The 22337-nt window shown below is 35.7% G+C and overlaps 1 protein-coding gene across 4 annotated transcripts in view; it reads right to left on the bottom strand.

Annotated features, from left to right (window-relative positions):
* Window positions 1-20320, bottom strand: part of iqcm (IQ motif containing M) — a 92522-nt gene extending 72202 nt beyond the window's left edge. For all 4 annotated transcript variants that reach the window (XM_069188537.1, XM_069188555.1, XM_069188560.1 and 1 more), the window contains exons 1-5: window positions 20275-20320; window positions 18428-18487; window positions 16120-16217; window positions 13245-13316; window positions 10470-10554 (exon numbers count right to left, since the gene is read on the bottom strand). In XM_069188537.1, the coding sequence (XP_069044638.1) occupies window positions 10470-10554; window positions 13245-13316; window positions 16120-16217; window positions 18428-18472 (300 nt within the window). In that variant the 5' untranslated portion in view covers window positions 18473-18487; window positions 20275-20320. The remainder of the gene's footprint in view (window positions 1-10469; window positions 10555-13244; window positions 13317-16119; window positions 16218-18427; window positions 18488-20274) is intronic.
* Between the last annotated feature and the right edge of the window lie 2017 nt (window positions 20321-22337).

Raw genomic sequence — 22337 nt, 5'->3', positions numbered from 1 at the left:
GGGTATCTCTTTAGAAAATGGTAGGGTGCTAAAGCATCCCACAAAAAAAAACAATTCCCAGAGGACAATGTGAAGACCCCACTTAGAAAGTGCCTCAGTTAAGAACTGAACCCAGATATCTAGATTCAGAAACCCAGAGTGCTAATCCCTCCACTAGTATATTGTCCAAATAAATCTTGTGTAATTCAATACGGGGGGGTTCCCTGTTATACTGTATATACAGTATTTCAGAGCTCTTACATCATTGATATATTGAGAACTTGATATGAAAATTTCCTGCACTTAACTCATTATTATATTTTTTCTTTTCATTTGTGCAAAAATGATTTCCAGGTTTATTGCAGGTGCTGAATGTAAGAAGTACAGCAGCATTAACAATTGAGCATGATCTGTCCACATCTAAAGGAAAGTTAATTTAAACAAGTGGTTTGGGCTGTTTTTTGGCTATTAAGTTGTACACCTACACATGTGTGCACATCATGCATTCACATGATAATGATTGTCAAAATGTACACCACATAAAAAAAAAATATATGTATATGTAAAAAAGTATATGTGTTTGAAATGTTACTAAAAATGCTCAAAATGATTGGTTTTAGGATAAAAGTGAGAGTAAAACTGATTTAAAAATGTTACTGTATTTCTACTTGTACTGCATTGCAGTCCTGTGTTGTATTTGGGTATAGTAGGTAAGAGAAATACACATTCAGTTTAACAAATCGATCTTAACCTCCCTGCTGTAACCTCCCTGTTTGTCTCCCGGACATAATTTACATCCCGGACTCTAATGTTCCTTAAGCCCACTTATTTACATTGTCCTCATCGGTGAAAATTCACTGAGATAAGACATAATGTATATTGGGGACCTGCTGTATTAATATTCAATTAACTGTTTATATTGAAATGAAGTAATTTAGTAGAATCATTTTGTGTCCCAAGTAATATTTAATATTCATTTAATACTTCTGGAAAGAAATTAAATCTGAAACTTCGCACGTTTCATGTGTTATATAATGTATAGTATATATACCGATGGGAAAAAAAGAAATGCAGCATTTTCTGGAATGAGAATACTATAGTTGTAGCTTATGTACAGTACTTTCACAAAATGTTGTCAATTTATTTTAAGCCCACTGACCAGCAATACAGCTTGTGCAGTGAGGCATTGCAACTTGCCAATCACACGAAAGCTCGTGAGGTGCACTTTTACCCAGTGAGATCCAGGTGGAACAATGTTTGATCAGGTCACCTTTAAAAAGGCCTTAATTCAAAGTTTAGGTCACTGCAAGAAAAAGGCCACACTTTTCAGTTTTCTGTGCATTCCACAATGCCTCAAATGTCACCAGACGCAAGGGAGAGGTCCATTGGCATCCAAGATCCGGTCGCCCTTGAGTGACCACACAAGAGCAGGACCGACATATCAGACTGGTGCATCTGAGAGATTGTGTCAGATCTGCCACCCATACTGCTGCTGAAACAGCCGGCAGGCACAATGCCCGCATCAGTGACAGGACAGTGAGGCTCCATCCTGCTGGCCTAAGAGCAACGCAAACTGTCAGAGGCCCTCTGCTCACACCTCCTAGATGTTACACCCAATTGGCTTGGGCCAGACAGAGGCTGTGATGGACTTGTTAGCAGTGGCATCAGGTCCTCTTCATGGATGAGTCACTCTTCAGCCTCTTCCACGCAGATGGGCGGGCCAGAGTGTGGAGGAGGAAGTGTTGCGTTTCTTTTTTCCATCAGTATATTTAGGTTACAAGCACATTTAGCAATACTATTTGCTTATACACAGTCTTGTCTACACATTTTTTGGTCTATGATAACTTACATATTGCCTTGTAATTTTTTTTGTGGCTTCACTAGTTTCATGTTTTGAAATCAACATTTACAGTATATTAGTTGATAACATCTTTTCACAAATATTTACCTGAATTTCACATAAAAGTGTGAAATCACTGAGACGGTTTGGGTTATTTTAAAAAGTTTTACACCCACATGTGTAAAATCTATTCATATTCTCATGAGAAAAATGACTGTCAAAATGTACACCACATGGAACTAAAAAATCGTGTTAAGGAGAGAAAGCTCAAGTGGAAAAAAGGTAATTTGTGGAAAGCCCAAAGGGAATTTTAATTATTAGACCCACTGCTCTTCCTATTTTGTATATATGATCTAAAAAAGGTCTAAATAATCCTTGGGATTTTCAAATAAACAGCAAAGACAAATGAAAATTAATTTGACTCTTCAGTAAGTAGATCTGCAAGGTTGAACAATATTACACATATATTACATTTATATTCTTGTGCTTCAAACAACAACACAGTTTTGCAATGCATAATTTTAAAATTAAACAGTGATGGCCCCAGCACAGCAGAAACCTTAGAAACTCCCAGAGTAAGTCTGTTAAAATCAGAATTAAAATAACAAGAATTTACTAATTTGCTCCTTGTAGCCAATGGAAAGTTAATGAAAGGACAGGACATACAGTACCTTTGAACCCTAGATAAAAAAGTGTAAAAAATACACACAAAAAAACTATTCGGGCAGTTGGAGGGAGATGGGCAAGATGGCAATAGGTGTTTAACTGGTGCTGATAAGTCAGCTGTCCCATGTGGAATCAATATAAAAATTGTTGTTAAGGCAACTGGAAACAAAACTTCCATGTTGAATACTAAAATATTAACTTTAAATATCTCAGTTACAGTAATTTACAATATTATGGGACAAAGGATAGATGAGACAGATGCATTCACAGTACGTACTAGAGGATTACAGCACCACTGTTGAGACTAAACTGAACGTCTTGAAGTTACCATTCCAACAACAGTTGAACACATACTGTATGGTTGCCAATAACATATTAGAATATTTAGCCTATTCGGTGGAAATGAAAGCCTTAATCATGTTCATTTACTGTATATGAAAAGTATATTCCTGGGTATGAAAACAGTGCCCCAGCATACACTACCACTCTGCCTCCAATAATACACATTGCCAGACATGTGTGCAGACAGGACACTACAGATATTGAAAGCCACTGGGCTGACAGAAAACAAGTAATTGGTAAGAAAGTGGTTCTTTAGGAATTTTCTGTTGGCTTATAATGAAATTCTTATGAAAAAGCAGGACCCTTTATAAGGCCAATCACAAAGCCAGTTCCTGATTACTTACTGTATACTGTACATGCATCTGGATAACAGTTTTGGAGACTAATTGTTTTCACAGAATACCCTCTTGTATGTGGTAATTATAATAAAAAAGTACCATTACACACAGTGTCTTATGTTCTTGTTTGTTTTCCATTTTACTTCCCGTTTATTTTTTGTGTTGTGTATTTATTGGCCTGATCTACTGCTATACCAATGTTACAAAGGTGTATATGGAGAAATATTTCATGCAGTTGTGAGCATGAAATTGGAGAAATGGAGTATACTTAAGAGGTGGGAGAAGGTTTTCACTGCCTCTTAACTAATTCAGGTTTAACTCTTTTACTTTCAGCTGGGGACAATGCAGACTCATCCTCGACATTTATTTTTATTGGCTGCTAGACTGGGACCGGTTCTTTGCATTACCTTTGTGAACCCTTTTTTCTTGTCCAACGAATGTAGTAAGAATGACATAAACTCATTCAAGAGTAGCTTTTTTATTTATGCCTGTTTTATTTTGGATAATAATACCAGTTTTTTTCATAACTTTTGTTCTCTAATTTTTGCAACTCCGTCTGTGTTATATCTTTTTGAATTACTAGCAATTATTATGCTACTCTATGCTCATTGCAAATTCTGTCATTTACAAAAATGAATGATATTAGAAGCCAAGATGACCGATGTGAACTATTAATTTAGTCCCATGCAGTAACAATGGAGTGGGCTATGTGGAAACACTTGAATCAAATATTAGAATATACACTTGCAAAACCAAAGGGGTAAACAACCCTATTAATAGGGAAATACTGAACAGTTTAAAAAGGGGATTCATTAAGCACGCCTTATGAGGACTCATTTGAACTTGAATTTGGAAGAATCATATATACTTTTCATTGCATTCATCTAAAAAACATGTTGTGTGTGTTAATACCAAAACATATAAAATTACCCTTAACTATACTTTCTGACACTAACTTACTAACTTTCTGACAGGCAGACCTCAGGCTGTCAGGCTTGGAAACCACACCTCTGGCACACTAACTCTGAACACTGGGGTCCTTAGTGTGCTTAGTCCATTGCTCTACTCCCTCTATACTCAAGACTGTAAGGCCAAACACAACACCAACTCCATCATCAAGTTTGCCGATGACACCACAGTTGTAGGTCTGATCACAGACAATGATGAGAGGGCCTACAGGGAGGTGGTCAATCTCCTTACAACGTGGTGTGATGACAACAACCTCACCCTCAACATCAGCAAAACCAAGGAGCTGATCGTTGATTTTAGGAAAATGCAAACCAGACATGCCCCTGTCCGCATCAACAGGACTGAAGTGGAAAGGGTCAGTAACTTTAAATTCCTTGGCGTCCATATCAACGAGGACCTCACATGGTCTCTCAATGCCACCTGTCTGATCAAGAAAGCGCAACAGCACCTGTACTTCCTAAGACAGTTGAAGAAGGCTAAGATATGTCCCCAGATCCTCACTAACTTTTACAGATGCACTACAGATGCACACTGACAGGCTGCATCACAGTGTGGTAAGGCAACTGCAGTACTGCTGACCGCGAAGCCCTACAGCAGGTGGTGAAAACTGCCCAGTCCATCACTGGGGTTGCCCTCCCATCTATACAGGACATTTATTATAGACAGTGCTTGAGGAAAGCTCTAATTATCATCAGACACCCCACACACCCCAGCTACAGGCTATATGATCCGCTACCATCTGGAAAACAGTACTGGAGCATTCGGGTCCAGACTACCAGACTCAGAAAGAGTTTTTACCCCCGCACTATCAAACTATTAAACTCCCAGCCTCTCTCACTCACACCTCACCTCTCACCTATGATCTGAACCTCACAGTGCCTTCTTTCTTACCAAAAACCCAAACACACATTGAAAATCTACCTCTACCATACATGTCAAAAGCTCACTCCCCATTATTTCTATCCCTTTATTTTATTCTGTTGATGCATGTTTTTGCACATAACCTGTTACCTTTTTGTTGTTTTGCACATTGCCTGTTGTTGTTTTTGCACATTGCCTGTTGTTGTTTTTGCACATTGCCTGTTGTTGTTTTTTGCACATTGCCTGTTGTCTCTGTCTTTCTTTTGTTATACAATTGTTTTTTTGTTTTTTTTTCTTTGTACTACTTATGTCCGAGAGCTAGCTTAATAGCTTTTCGTTATACCATATACCTGTACAGTATATGAGTATAACGACAATAAACTTGAACTTGAACTACCAATATATCCTGGTAAGGAAGCCAGAGCAATTATTGTTACTACTGTAATTAACTGTTTAATTAATTACTCTAATTAATATATTTTTCTTTACTAATGGTGAGGATACATTTCTGGACCAAATGATCAGGATAATAATAGCTTGTTTATAGACACATTTAGCTATATACAGTAGCTGATATTGTTTATTCACATATCATTTTAGGGAATGATTTTAAATACTTATTGAATACAAGAATGTTTTCCTGGTGTTCCAAGTGCTCCAGTTTTCTCCCGCAGTCCAAAGTAATTCTGGTAAATTAACTGGCTTCCTGGAAAAGTGGTCCTGGTGTCAGTATGTGTGTTTGTGTCTGTGTGTGCCCTGAGATGCCCTACCAGACCAAGGTGCGTCCTGTCTTGCTTACTGCTATAGACTACAGCTCCTTCACAACCCTGTATTGGATAAAGTTGTGATAAAATGGATGGATTAATACCAGTATAAACTAATCGCCATTACCAGACTTCCCACTCTCAAAAAAGGGAAGAAGCTTAATCTTGCTTTTTTAGCTATTTGGAGATTCCTGAGCCCTGCTCCAAAATATTACTATTTTAACCTAGCTTAAAGATTACATTTCTGTATCCTTCCATCCTGTATTTTCAGTTAAGCTATTTTCTGTTGTCTGATAATGCCCCTTTAACTAAGAAAATCACTCCTCATTTATCCCACAAAACACACCATTTCATGAAAACTGAATCCAATGACAACAAGAATTAAGGTACACGTGTCAGAGCACATAGAAATTTATTGACAGTTTCCAATGATTTATAATTTATAATGATATATTTCAGTATAATGATATATTAGTACCTTATCCGAGAATTGTCCGGGGCCTTACATCAGAGGTATGATTATATCACATGTGTACAGCTTGAACTTAAAATTATAAACAGCCTGGCCATAACCTGATCACTCATAAGTCTGAAAAAGAGACTTCTTTCTAATCAAAGATTGTGTGAATTAACAACACACACATAAGATTATTGGTGGCCCCAATCTCTATGAGAAAGATTTTAAAATAAAGATGGTATATAACGTCTTCAATTTGAAAAATCACTAGGACTTGAGTTTTGGTTATATTTCATCTGTTAATAAAAGGCATGATTAGCAGTCTTCTACTTAAAACTCTAAAATTTGCATTTGGTAGGTTTAGGCTTCCTGAAATGACAAAGATGACAAATATCTCTCTGATTTTGATAAAAAGTAAAGACCTATAGCTGGGTGGAGCTACTGTATGTGGATCCTGCAGGCCCATATCTCTCATTAATGCAGACACTAAAATGTAATCTATTTACTTTGTAACTAGATTGTGGTAACACAAAGAAGATGATAATTTGTAAGGAATTCCAAAATGCTTTCATTTAAAAAAATATTAGAAGGAATGGGAATGTATTTGATACCCTGAAAAAGTCTGAAATTTGGGTTAATTGTAAGTGAACAACTCTTATGTATATGGTGACTGAAAAAGCAATTCAGACAAAGCAAAACAGTAAAATTAAAAACTAATAAATGAATAGATGTCAGCATTCCCAGAATATGGTTAGATAGGCTGCCCGATATTAAATGCTATGTATGGGGTGTGCAGGTTAGATGTTTTAGATTGAGTTCGTACAAATTCTGATACACCAATGGTGAAGCTGATATTTGTAAGCCATTTTAATATGCAAATGACAGTAAAGAAGCAACTACTGACTTATAAAGTTATTAGTGTGTGATATACAGTGATGAGAGTTTTTACCTGTTCCCACCTATTATCTTGACTATACTGGTGGAAATCAGCTTATGAAAAACGTGGAAACTTGGAAAACTAGCAAATTTATTCCAGGGAAGTAGTGTACTGTACACTGAAATTATTTCAGAAAATGTGTGCACTTCAATGTGATACTTACAGATTGCATGTAAACACCTACAGATGAGAAATTATATTCGCATAAGTAACATTGGCCCAAACATATTTATTAACTCATATTATATTTTAAAAAATTAGGTTTCTTTATAAAACCTACAAATTATTAAAATATTAATATCAAAGCTCTATAGAATGTTCTAAACAAATGGGGAAGATCCTTTGAAGTCCTTTCATAAGATTTTAATTAGAGCCATAAACTCTGCAATTGATAAGAAAGAGTGGGATACTATTATAATGCTGCCCTTAAAACTTTCAGCTGATAAATGTTTAGAGATAAGTGTTTCCAACTGGCCCACATGCTGCATACCTTTCAGCACATACAGTACATGATGTAGAATTAAAGTGGGTGCTCTCCTGCTGTTTCTATAGGAGTTCTCTAATGTACAAACATTCCAGGAAGTGGTCTGTGAGAAAATTATTTTTGTATCTAATAACAAATCTGTTACACTGTTACACAAAGTGTCTGTCACCATCATCCGCAACACTTAAATCCTTAATGTTTCTGTGCATTTTATTTCTTTCATGATGGTCACTAATCTAAACACTTTCACACATCTATTTTTAAAATTTTAATAAGAGTTTCAATTTTGATTTCACACTAAAATGTATATTGTAAATGAATGTACTGTACAGTAAAGTGCAGTGCTTTTCAGTACTAATTTCATTTGTCTCTTTCAGGTCAAATCAGAGGGATTGGCAGATTGAATTACATGCCATATGGCACAATGCTGTTACTACTACAACCTGACTCTCTCACTCACATGCTTCTCTTGAAAAATATATTTTAAAATTAATTTAAGTCATTACTCCTCATAAATTACTCCCAGTTTATCTCATGTGACACTCCTGGCTTATTATTAACTATGAATTAATTGGCAGCTCCTGGTGAAGCTAATACTGTTTTGGAACGAGGGATTTATTTTTCATGATATATATATATGTAAATATCTTATATATTATATATATAAATATCCATATAAATATATGGATATTTTTGTAATTAGCACTAAGATATTACAATCAGTTAACCTCTTTAAGTTAAAGGAAAGGTTTTGTATGCCAATTTTTTTTTACTTCTTTTCATTAATAAGTGCATTTTCAAGCTTAGAGAAAAAGTTGTTCTACTGCTGGTGTGAAGGCTAGCTCAGCCCACATAAAAGCAGAAGGGCAGCGTCATCACCATCATTATGAAACGGATGACAGATGACAGGTTTCCTGCCAAAGACTTCATCATTTTTCTCATATGTTGACATCTGAGTATTACAAGGAGAAGCTCACACACATGAATCACTTTCTAGCCATCTCTACCTTCAGCTACAGACTAATTAAATAATTAGTGCATTTCAGTTCACATAATGTATCAAGCAGAAAAAAGGTGAACACTACAAGGTTGTAACATTCAAAAGTTATTAAATTATGTAAACATAAATGCTGACTAGATTAAGGAAAGTCCTGTACTTAAAAGCCTATTCATGTTTTATCATTGAAGGACTCTTGACCAAAAAAGGCTAAACTAGGCTAATTTGGTGGCTTTTCTCTAGTGAGTCAGAAATGTGTGTGTGTACATGTGTAGGTGGAAAACCTGTGAAAATAAGCACAAAGGTCTCAATAATTTCAGGGAAATATATAAAAAAGTTGAAAAATTTCACAGCAAAATCAATGAAACGCCCACTTAGTAACATGAACACCTACAGTATTTCATGTGAAATTGTTAATGAACCTGTTCAAGTGTCACTAAAGCTACAGTCACAATGAAATGTAGATACTGTATGACAGAAAATAAATGAATTTTATGTTTGCATAATAATTCCTTATCAAAGTATTACTGATAAAAGACCCACTTCTTTTTTTCTTCTTTCTTAGACTAATGTAACAAAACCATCGCTTTAAATCCCATTAATTTCTAAACCTTAATCTGGCTTAATTGTTATGGCTTCATTGGTCCACTTTAACAAATTCAGTTGCTGTTATTTTAAAGAAAAGTAGAAAACCTGAAGATACACTAGCCCTCCGGGACTACTATCGGAAATCCCAGTTATAAAATCCACCCACAAATTCTGGGTGAAAACTAGTGTGAGCAAAAATACACCATAAGAGTATGAAAATAGCAGACAAATGCATTAGAAAATCAAAGCTTTATTCACCATTTTCATCTCTACCTGTAAATAGTGTATTGGGGTCTTTCACTGTAAACTGTACGAGAATCACAGAAGGGCCTACACAAAGGCTATTACTGTATAAAAATTACCCCCTCCCCTTCTGCTATCATTTGCATGGAATTCAGGGAAAGTAGACATTTCCAGAAAACGAGAAGCTTTCCTTATAATGCAAAAAGGATACTTAGTCCCTATTTATTTCTCAAAACAAAATTCTTTGTTTTTTTAACTCTTAATTTGATTAAAATAAAACATGCTGTAAACCTAGCCATTGTCAAGGAACAAGTAAAGGTTTATTCCATGCTGAAAAGAAAAGAAAAAAAACAAAATTTCGGCTGTGTTTGGTTATGGGTGTGGGTGTGGAGCCTTCTTCTATCCAAAGAAGGTTCCCCATCCGAAACATTGTGTTACTTCTCTGTTCAGCATGGAATAAATCTTTACTTGTTCCTTTGCAGCCTTAGCATGCTGACGCAGCCACCTACTGTACTTGAGCTACTCAGCCCATTGTCATATAGCTATTGCAGAAAACAGACACAGCTATTGCAGACACATTGAAGAAAAACAAGAAATACTCTTCACCTTGTGACACTCCAAGGTGTCACAAGGTGAAGACATTTATAATATACATTTTAGTGTGAAATCAAAATTGAAACTCTTATTAAAGTGATTATTCCTTTCCAGTCAATGGACCCTGGGATAGGTTCCCTTTTAAGCTTTTTTTATTTGCTGGTATTTACCAATTAAACAGACCTAATTGCAGCAAAGGCCTCAAAAGAATCTGAGTTTCCTGCAGAACTTCAATGTTACAGTCAATCCGCATTTATTATTTCTCTCTCTTCCTTTCATTACAAAACAGCAGTGAATGCTTAATTAAGATTACTTTTGGTAAAGAAAGTTCTTTAAAAAAAATTAAAACAGAACACATTATTGGAAGTGTAATCTGGAAAACAGGCTTAGCTCTAATTAAAAACACTTACCAATACTTTTTGTATTCCAGGGTTATTTGTCTGATACCAACCCAGCACCTTGTCCAAAATTATGAGCTGCAATTCTGGTCCATTTCTACAGATTAAAAATATGGAAAGAGTAATAATAATAATGTTTAACTCAGCAGTACATTATGATGAGTTCTCGAGAATCACAGCGCCTAGCTGAAGTGCTCAGACAAGTAATATTTATCCATTTTCTAACCTTTTCATTCAATTCAGGGGAAGCTCGAGCCTATCCCAGCAAGCAACAGGCACAAGGCAGGATTCAATGTGGATGGGATGTCAGCCCATTACAGACAAGAAGCATCTTAATATTACAATTCCATGCAAAAGTATTCACTCCCTTCCCAGTGAATATGACATTTTTGTACATTTACATTACAGTATGTACATTTTTTGCTAATATGTAACTTCTCTCCCCTCCAAAAGATCTAATTTTTAGCATTTAAAATTTGATTTAAATATTAACTTTAAAAAAGGGTTGAAAGGGAGCAAATACGCTTGCAAAGAACTGTTAATAATACTGGTGAAGAAAGGTGTCATATTTTCAGTTTTTTATTGTGGTCAAGATGCAGGGTTAATTGCACACTTCAGATTAAATTAATTTTCAGGCAGCACCATTAACCTGAAGACAGGCTTAACTCACTGTCTTAAACTTCAGTATGTTCAACCTCAGAGTTTCTGATTCACTCTCATTTCAAATCTTTATTAATTGTATAAAAAATGCAAGTATCTTTCTGTTTGAATTAGAGAAAGGTATATTACAGTGTATATACAGTACATATACTATATACAGTACCTGAACTTTGTATCTGGTGCTTGTTTTAAGTAATTTAGCAACTTACCTGTAAGTCTAAAAATATTATTCCGTATATGACACAAAATCTATTGTTTATTTTTATAAATAGCATCATTGTACATGGCTGTCTATGCATTTTCTATTTATCTAGCCTGCCTTTGTAAGAGCATGAATGGTCAAGTGCTCAAAATATACAGATGCAGCCACTCACAATGTGTGCTGGATACTGGAGCAGTTTGCAGTGGTCATGCTCAAACAAGACCATTGTTTTTTTTTTTAAGCTGTTTTTGCACTGTACAAGTTTGTACAACCGCCAGGTGGTGCAGTGAATGTTAAATGTGGCTTATGGAAGCATTAGAGCTGTTGCAAGAAAATGCCTGGTTTCAAAATTCTGGTCAATGTGATGCCTCTCAAGACAATATTTTTCCAATTACAGAATTTAAGTTGCATACTGTTATTTACTTTTATTACATTTAAACTGTGTATTACAGTATGTTAAATATTACATTAATTAATTTTATAAAAACAAAATTACACAGTTGGATATATAAAATAGTTTATTATTATACTGTAGCTTGTAACATGATGTGTCTCTTTCAGTGTTTCATCTGCATTGAGAAAATCTATATTTTGTCTTATTGCAAATTTCAGCAATGAGAAATCACCAATTTCTGGGCGGTGTGGTGGCTAAGGATCTGCACCTGTGGCTGGAAGGTTGCCGGTTCATATCCTGCGGCTGGCAGAGGAATCCTATTCCATTGGGCCCCTGAGCAAGGCCCTTAACTCCAACTGCTCCAGGGGCGCCGTATAAATGGCTGACCTTAGCATATTGTCCAAGTTTCAAAATTATAAAAAAATAAACCTTTTATTAGTTTGCATGAGAGAGAAAAAACTTACCTTTTGAGAAGTTGTGTACTGCTTACAAAGTAACTGATTTTGACAAACAGTTAATTTAGCTAAAACTGTCTGACTGTGCTGTAGCTTTCATTTATTTGAACAGAAAGTAATGTTGCTCTTACAAGCGGCTCAGTTAGCAGAGTTTTTGTTAACACACTGCACCCTTTTGAATGTATTTTTATCACCATTTTCTGTCCGGGGGGTGGAGGTTGTCACCCTTCATCAGTTTAAAATCTGATACGTTCCCAGTAAATCATGAGACTCAAACCCGCTACTGATAAAATTCTACGATAAAAAGTATAATTAATAAAGCCTTGTGTCATTTCTCAAACTGCTCCAAAGTTGGGCACAGTGTAAAAGCCTCTAAAATGAATGCCATGATGTACACCACAATTACCCGTAATACAAACCGTAATACAGTAATATCCATAATACAAAGGAACAATACAAACTAAAACAACCCCAAGGAAAAATATTTTTCCACAAAACAGAAAGTGGGGTGAGGGGTGAAAGTGGGGAGCTGATTAAAATAAAATTATAGAAAATCAAAAATAAGAAACAATAATGTGTCCCTGCCTAGCTTAGACATTGCATGACTTCAAAAGCTATAAAAACAGTTTTAGATAGATGAACACCACTTATTATGTATGAAAAGTGGGTGAATTTTCTTGCTCCTGACCAGTTAAGAATCTATTGAATGCTGTAAATTAAAATTATTTTGCCAATGCTACATGAAATGTATACTTAAAGACATGTATTTACACATTCTCCTCTTTAAACTAGGAATTTAAGCCAGGAAGTACTTAGCTAAAGCTGCATCAGTGACTGTTGAGAATGTGTATTGATGGAGAGTGAAATAAAAGCCCACACCCATTTACTGATGAATTGGATGCTCTGGCTTCTGCCATGAACTGGCTGAATGAGATCTTTACATTAACTAGCTACTTACTGCCAAACAGGATAGATGGGCTGAATTGTCTCCTCTTCTTTGCACCTCTGCTTATATTCTTAAAGCACAGACCAATGTTGTAAAGTGCGTACAAATAAGGATCAAGAAATATACATACCTATGAACTTCATACAGCATTTCCAGTAATATGCTATAGAAATGCGAAGCATGGTCCTCCTGCCTTCTTTTACTAAATGAAACAAAAAAAATTAAGTTAATGTTGGCTACATACAGTAATAACTTCACTTTCTGATTAGTATATTCAGTGTTACTGTATATTGTGATGAAGCTATCTACATGTTTTGGCTGAACAGACTTCTATATAAATCAGTTACATGACAAAGGATAATGGAAACTGGCAGCAGAATATTGACTCTGGATTCTCTGCTGGTCTCCCAAAAAGTGGAAGTCCAACTTCCCGTACAAGAAGGAGAGACCCCTATTTTCAGCACCTATTAGTCCTCTAGGAGTCCTTCCACTCACATTCCCTCTCCTCATGTGGGTACTTTGTGACTGTTGCATGTCCACACCACTCCTGAGTATGAGTGCAGCAGCAGCCACATCTCTATGAACCCATTCCATCACCACAACACACACACACAGAAAATAGACATAAAAGGAATTCTATCTAGTAGGGGGGAACCCAGTAACTAGAAGGATTGTTAACAATAAAACCTCTGAGTTACTCTACATGATAATTAAAGTAGTTTAGGATAGCATAGATAATAAAACACTTTCAGACATAGAAGGTTCTACAGATTGCAGGACAGGTTTCCTAGCAATTGTTATTGAAGGTAACAACAACTGATATTGGTAATAACAGTGTTAAAAATTTAAAAGCAGTCATCCAGAGTATAAAATACTGCAGATTTGTTTGCATGGAGAACCAGGTATTTGTTTAAGTATACATGTATAATAACAGGAGAAAAATGTGAAGATTTGTAAATGATCGTACAGCACAGAACCCGAGTAGTAAACCTGTTATGTGTTTTACTGTGTTACTGTTACTGTGTGTTGCTGTTATATTTCACTAGAAAACCACTTCTGTCTAGAAAATCATCTGATGTTTAAAATAATATTCAGAGATGAATGTCCAGCATGAAAACAATTTAATCTCCCATGTTCACTACCATGTGAACATCAAACAATATCTTTCAAGCAATTCAACAGTGCCATCTTTTGGACTTAAGTTACTGTAAATTTTAGTAACTGCAATCACATAAGCATTTTTACCACCTTTTTTATTCAATTGGACACATTCAGAGAAGACTCATTATGCCACTCATTAACAAATATTAATTTTTCTTTCATTACAACATAATCTCAGGTATAGACTAAGCACCTCTTAAGGGTCAAGATATGCAATCAAACAAAAAGAGTACTTCAGTTCAGAATTTAGTCTAGGTGGTAACACGGCATGTTGTTATCCTATGTGGGAGTGGGAGAGATGGAGATTGTGATCTCTGATTCTTGCAATCATCTAATGATTAGAAGTTCTTGTTGTATATTTTTTGTGGGTATGCTTTTAAACAATAAAAATGTAAAAAAAGTCTACACAAGAGACCCAAATGGTTTCATTATTAGCAATACATTCCACCAGCCCATGACTGTTGAACAAAACCTAATAATACTCTAATCCACCCCCAGCACACAAACAAGCAAAAAAAACTAAACAAAACAGAAAATGTGTGGGCACTTGATATTGTGATTTTGTTAGGAAATACTATTTGGCAACACAGAACTCTTTATTTGTAGTAAAGGCCTAGAGCAGAGACTTAACTAAGGACTCAGTCCAACAGGTACCATGCCTGTATGTTACCCCACTAACCATTACGCAATGGAATTCATATGACTTATTGTGGAAAAAGTCCATAGTAAGAGATTGTCTGTAAAAGGCTTGTAGTACTCTAGCAAGTAAGACATTTTCATATTGTCTTATACAGTCATCTACTTACATATGGGTTATGTTCCTGAACCTTCTACATAACCTGAATTCTATGCACTACACAATATGTCACATTTGCATATCTTTACAGTGCAGTGTACTTAAAGGATTTTCAATTGAGCTTAACACCTACAGTAAACCTATGCATTAGAGACACAATTTGACGTGTTTATACTGTATATCAGATTGCAATATTATGTATTGGATCAAAAGCTTCACATAGTAAAGAATAAGCACAAACATAATTGTTGTGTTTTATAGGGGGTTTGTGATCATTATTATAGGAATAACCCTGCTTGAAACTCTGAGTACAGTATGTAGTGACCAGCTGTAAGCATTACAAACATAATCTCATGTGTTTGTGTGCAAAATTACAGTGCATGTGTATGTGGTAATATACTTATATATATATTAAGCATATCTGAGAAAGAGTAATAACTAAAAACAATCATAGAATGAATATAATGTTTCATAACACCTAAACTGATAAGAAGCCATATGTCTGTGTTTGATTAAATTAAAGGTTTTTCCATTTCCTATATAACATTTTCTTATATAGAGTAATTGGTTTCATGGGGGGCAGATCCTTTATCGTGTTCCGATATTCATTCTTTCACAGTTACTATATATTCACCATGGATGACACCAGTCTGAACTGATGCTCAATCTTTGACAATTCATATTCATGTTTCATATCTAGTTAATACTGTATATCCACTTTTCTTTTTAGTGTAAATATTTCACACCATTCTTCACTGCACCAGGCTCCCTTGTCACATCAGATTTACACATGCTGGCCATGGATAGAGTGATTTCATGAGAAAAAAATAAAATAGTGAACATCAAGATAAAAGAACACACAGCGAAGGACGGTGCAGACTGAGTGTTCTTTTGCAAAACAATTATACAGCATACAACTCTGAATTATATTTGTAAATGAGTTGCTACGTATTGTAAGTACTGTACCAGTATGCATAAACTGTGACGACTTTCTGCTGCCTGCATGACAATTTTTTTTTGTATTTATTGCACTATTTTTTCCACTCACCTTCTGTGTTTTTTCACTAAGAACGATGACAGTTTCTGGTTGAAACAAAAAGTGTCTACTTCACTCAGAAGACGTTTATACTCTGGGTTATTCACCAACTGAGAAAGCATAAGACAATCAGACAGTTAATTGCATAAAAAGTAACAATAAAGAAATACAATGAATACTGAAACATAAAAGCATACAGGACCAAACAAAGATGTGCATTAAATTGCAACTAATTTTAGTACTAATATTAGCATATTAATTATAAAATAAACCTCTATTAAAAGAGAATACAAAGAGGAGTCTAATGAAATTTGGTCCGTCCAAAAACACTGCAAGTTAAATGGAAAAAATACAAACTTTAATCTTTATAAACACATGACATACTATGTCCTTGTACCACCAGATTTATAATTTCCATGGTGATGTGCACAATGTCTGATTGCTGTCAAAAGAAGCCAGATGCCCCAGTGTCAAAGCTAATAAATTACTGCAAACAGTTACAGAATCACTTTTAGTCCATAGTATTTGTCTATAAAATCTGCAAGGAACTGTACCTGTTTTCACTGACGTTAATCTCATGCTATTGATCTTATCAGTCATTATATCACTGACATATGTGGCTACATGTCAATCATATCCCAAAAGAAATGTTGTGTCTTTCATTAAAAAATAATTGGGCCATTGAACAGAAACAATGATTCTGAGATTCACATTTTTGACTAAAATTAAATAGGGACTGATTTTACCTAGATTTAGATTTGTCTACATTTAGAATGACCATTTATAGTACATGCATTTTTTAATTTAGATCACATGATTAAATTAGATCACATTGATAAACACCCTGCACATTGCTTTAAAAAATGAGTTTCTCCATTTTATCTTGTGCAGTAAATATGTATTTCAATATGATGTGAAACAACTTAAATTATAGGCTTTAATTTGTGTGCTGTTACTGTACACAATTGGAATGTCTTGAACACTGTTGAACATAGAGATTAAATTATCTTGAAATGTAAGATCTGCAAAGGATATTTGATTCCATTATTGCAGGTTATTTTCTTTAAACCAAACTTAAAATATACACTGACAAATCCAAACAATTTAACATTCTATGGTACCCCCAGTGCTTGTTTCTGAGCCACCACAGGAAATGAAAAACAAGTATAAAAGGAAAACATTCTCTCTATACCATGAGGTATTCCTAAATCACCATGCAAATCAACATAATCACAACAAATAACAAAAGAACTGTGGACTGTGGTTTAAGGGTATTCTCTGAAACATTTTAACATTACCTAGTTGCTGTCCTGTGAGTTTCAAGCTGTCTGTTATCATTCTGTGCAAGTGGGGAGTGTTAAGTGTATATCTCCCTGAGCGATTCAGCACAGCCAGGAGAGGGAACCCCAGTTTCCTGCTCTGACAGTTAAATCTGACAGCTCTCCACACTGACTACAAGCTGCCTGCTAGCTGAGACACTCTGCTTCTATGGCTGCATTCTCAAAAAGCTTTGATTGATTCTTTGGTTGTTCTTTGCATCTGTTGTGTTATGATCAGTAACACATGTGTATCCCCCATTTATTTTCATTTTTTATATAATATTAATTTATTATTTATATCTAATAGGAAATTGTTATATTTATGTGTGCGTATTTAATTTTTCTTTCCATTGTGGTAAAATGTGTTTAATTAAATCAGCAGTAAGTGGCAAATGCAGAGTGATTAAATTCTTAAATAAGGGAATGCAGGATCACTGAAAGTATACACTACATCTGGTTCAGTCGTACTATGTTATAGCTCATACAAGTAATTGGTCTGGAGTGAAATAAAGTCCTGATTACAAAGCTGCATCATTACTTACAGCATGCTTTATGGTATGATTCCAACAATGTACGTAACAGTAGATTATTACAATGCCACAGGTTTTAAGCCTTTTAATAATATGATTGCAAATTCACTTGTACAACAATAAGTTCAGCTTCCAATCCTAGGCCTGGACTGTCTTAACCATCAACATTACAAAGACAAAACTGTGAAGAAAATCCTTCTGCTTATTTTAAAAATCATTCCATGAATGAACCATTGCTCTTTACATCCTGACATACGAAGACCTGTTTAGAAATATACTTTTTGCAACAATTATGGTTACAAGAACCCATAATTTTGAAAAGAGAAGCATTGCAACACTGATTAAACAATTGATGGTAAAATTCTTAACTTTTGTGCACAGATGCCAGACAGTGCAGGGTAACTTTACTATAACAACACCTAAAACCAGGTTGCATCCACAAATCTATCCACAAATCTATATACTACTTACATAAGATTGCTTCAAAGTCTTCACTTTCTCTTCCATTGCAGCCATTATATCCTTGTTTATCTTTAAAATAAAAAAATTGAACAATATACTGTATAACCCATGATATGTTTAGCAAAATAAATGTCAGATCTATATTTAATTTAGAAAGTTTAATTATTTTTGACATGTCTAGCTTGGGTTAGCCAGTTGTATGTTTTCGTATCTCGGCTCACAGCTAAGAACCCTGCTACAGCACAAAGGGGAGTATAAGGAAGTGTGTGCAGACTCCGCCCACCCTCCCTACTTCAAACCGCTCATCTTTTACCTCATCACAGGCACCATAGGAGGAAAGGTAGTGACAGGAGAGGCATCCCTCACAACCATCCCTGCAGGTGGCGCTGTGTCACCAAGTGCAGAGAGAGGCCTGGCCAACTGGCCACCCCCTGGGGGATTCCTGGTCACAGTCAGCTAGCAACATAATACCATGGTTCTAACCCCATCATGGAGCTCCACCTGTGCTCGGTCTGATGTGGCCCTTACTTGTTGCTTTTTTCAAACTTTTTGTACAGGTTTTATACGATTGTTCTGAAGACATAATAATGCATTGTCACACAAAGCAATCTGAACAAAGTACCCTGCTCAATAGTACTGTAACGCAACGGGGGCTCAGACGGGCACCCTTGCCGCATCAGGTCAGCCCCGCACCGTCCGGGGCTCAAACCCGGGACTTCCGTGTCTCTCTGCAGCGACCTAGCCCCGTGAGCTAAAGAGAGATCTCTCCCCAGCCCAGTAGCTGTGGTCCTGCTATCACAGGGAAGGGCGGTGACGTCACCTGCTCTGGTACGCCGGCTCTTACACAGTGCCTGTCGGCCGTAAGCGTTACACTCTCCCCCGCTTAAATCGCCATCCCCGGCGAAGGGCTATCCCACCCCGCTTCTGACACCAATGTAACGCAACGGGGGCTCAGGCGGGCGCCCTTGCCGCATCTGGTTGGCCCCATGCCGACTGAGGCTCGAACCTGGGACTTCCGCGTCTCTCTGCAGAGACCCAGCCCCGTGAGCTAAAGAGAGATCTAGGTCACTGCAGAGAGACACGGAAGTCCCGGGTTCGAGCCTCAGTCGGGATGGGGCCAACCTGATGCGGCAAGGGCGCCCGCCTGAGCCCCCGTTGTGTTACAGTACAAAAGCAGTGCCCCACCCAAGACAAAATTAGGTACAGTAGGATTAGTTTTTGGCAGATCCAGAGCACTAACAACTCTGTGCTACTGCTTGAATGACCCTAGATTTAATATTATATTTCTATATCCCCATGTCTCTAAAAGAATGCCTTCAACAAAAGTATTATGACAATACTTCCATTAACAATCATGTTGAGAAATGTTTTCTTCTGTAGTTACTAGATACAGATACAAAATTATTTTCAATTTTCCAAAGGATTTATTAAAGCATGCATCTTGAAATTCTGATTGCTGTAGACACACTTTAACGTAAGATTAATCAGTTCAGTTAAATAATTGTGTTAAAATGGTGCATGGAGACAGATCTGGGACACAGCGGTGCCTATGACTTGAGGGTACTGAAAGCTGTTTCTTAAGAAAGAAATGTAGAATATCAAGCAAAGCACACAGTCAAATACAAACAGTATTTCTGAAACTAATGGTAAAACAGTTACTTAATAAAAACTTTATAACAGTCAGTGGTAAGTTTCAGAGTTTAGAAATCTAATTCCTTCAAGCTTCTTGCAGGTGAAGGTCAAAGAAATCTCAGTAAGCACACATACGATATAGTATATGCAACACAGTGCTTTCAATATTTAATATACCAATTAGCTACTTTATTGTCTGTATTTTATAAAGTTACTACTCTTACCTACAGACCTGTGTTGACACACTTGGACTCCATTCTTCTGTTAGCACAGTCTTTGCTTACTTTTGGCATTGTTGCCAAGCAACCAGTGGCCTGTGGCAGAGTGGGTGTGTACAGTGTCTGCCTACAGGAATCTCCGAAAGTCTCTAACACTGTGAAGACTTAAACACAATTAAGTCCTGTTGCTATACTTTTTTTTCTTAATTCATCATTTACTAGGTTATCAGGGCTTTTGGTCAAAATGTTTTTTAAAAAATGCAGGTATTTAGGTATTTAACAAAACTACTGTATATGCAAACAAAATAATGTTATATGTTTTAATAATAAGACTCTAGCTCTGTATAAATCTATATATATATCTATTTTCTATTTTGACTTTTCAAATACTGTATTTGTATTTGAAGTTAGTCACTCTTATGTTTTTTAACAATTATTGCCGAAATTTTACAATAATTTCTTATGTTTTTACATTTTTACTGCTTTTTTATTTGAAGTTGTGCAGTGCATTACTGCATTGGAAATGGAGTGCATGTGCCCCCTCTTGTGGCAAGGTGAAAAATTAAATCAATGTCCTCAGTAACCCTGTGGACCTCATGTAAATGAGGAGGATTTATTTTTATGTTATTAATATTCTTTGTAGAACAGAACATAAAGACAGATATGCAAAACAATATCAAAAGGATTTATGAACAAACCTAATTAATACTGGAATTGTTTGTTACCGCTGGAAAGCAGCAGCTGTTAATTCACCAACAGGACCCAAGTACCCTCCAGTTAAAAGTCCCCAATGGTGTACATGGTGTCGTGTGTAATGTAGGACTGGGATTTGCAACAAATATGTGGTATTCCTTCACTTGTGTTTGATGAGTGGAGTTCTATAGATTTTAAAAATAAAGATTAGCTCTCATGCAGGAGACATGTTAAGGAGAACATGGAGAGAGTGGAAGGAGGTTCATTCCATAATTCCACAATTGTATTCTGTTGTTTTTATATAACGTGTTTCCCCAATTGAAAATAAATAAATCTGTTACTCACACCTAACATCTTAAAGGATTTTAGCCTCACAATAACCAGGAGTTACAACACACAGTATGTATGTAACAAACAACAATTTAGTCAAACACTCCACTGCTATTTTCCATTACAACCTAGCCTGCTATTAAAACTTAAGATGAGTGAAAAGAATCCAAGTTTGTTATTTATCAAACTTAAAATTGATCAGTTTCAAAACTCTGATCACCACAACTCAAGGTAAACTAAATATGAGACAATATTTAGTGCTGCTCTTGCTAAGTTATCACATTTACTAACTTTTGTCATGTGTTTGTCATCATCAAAATTATTTGTTCCTCTGTACAGATCTGATAGATAGATACTTTATTGATCCCGTGAGGGAAATTGCAGAATTTCCTTTTATCTATAAAGATAAAAAGGTTACTTTTTTACTACAAATGCCAATCTATCAGGATTATGTGTCTAAAGCAAAATGGCTAATAATTCAGTAGAAGATTATTACATTATTATTATTTTAACATTTTTTTTCACTTTTGCATGATAAAAGAAAAACATTAAATAAAAAGAGAAGAAGAGTGTACCTACTGTATAAAAATTTCTAGGCAATTTGAAATGTTCATCTTTTTAGGTGTTGAAGAGATTACTAATTTAATAACAAGGCTGTTAGTTCAGACAGGAATTAAAATGAGATCTTTTGTAATGAAAAGCATAAGAAACTGTGATCCAGGGATCTGGGAAGAAAGATCTTATACTGATACATTACATACTGTAGTTATTTTTCAGAAGAATTCACATTGCTGTTCTAATTTAATTTCTGGGGGGTAAAATGTAACAAATGGTTTATTTTCTGTATTTCCTAATCCAAAACTAATTCCTATTTTTTTCATTTCATCCCGTTTTATTATGAGATAGCATATACTGTCACAAAGCTGACGAGGGAAGTCCAGTAGTACTCCTAAAAGATAGCTCGTGATCACATTACATACATTTTGAAAAAGGTAATCAAATGACCCCATCACGGGTCTATAAATCCTTTGTAGTCCACTTTAAAA

The sequence above is a fragment of the Lepisosteus oculatus genome, chromosome 1, assembly GCF_040954835.1.
Source record: "Lepisosteus oculatus isolate fLepOcu1 chromosome 1, fLepOcu1.hap2, whole genome shotgun sequence".
Lineage (NCBI taxonomy): Eukaryota > Metazoa > Chordata > Actinopteri > Semionotiformes > Lepisosteidae > Lepisosteus > Lepisosteus oculatus.
Note: the sequence above shows the minus strand (reverse complement) of the source record. Positions and strands in the feature narration are given on the sequence as shown.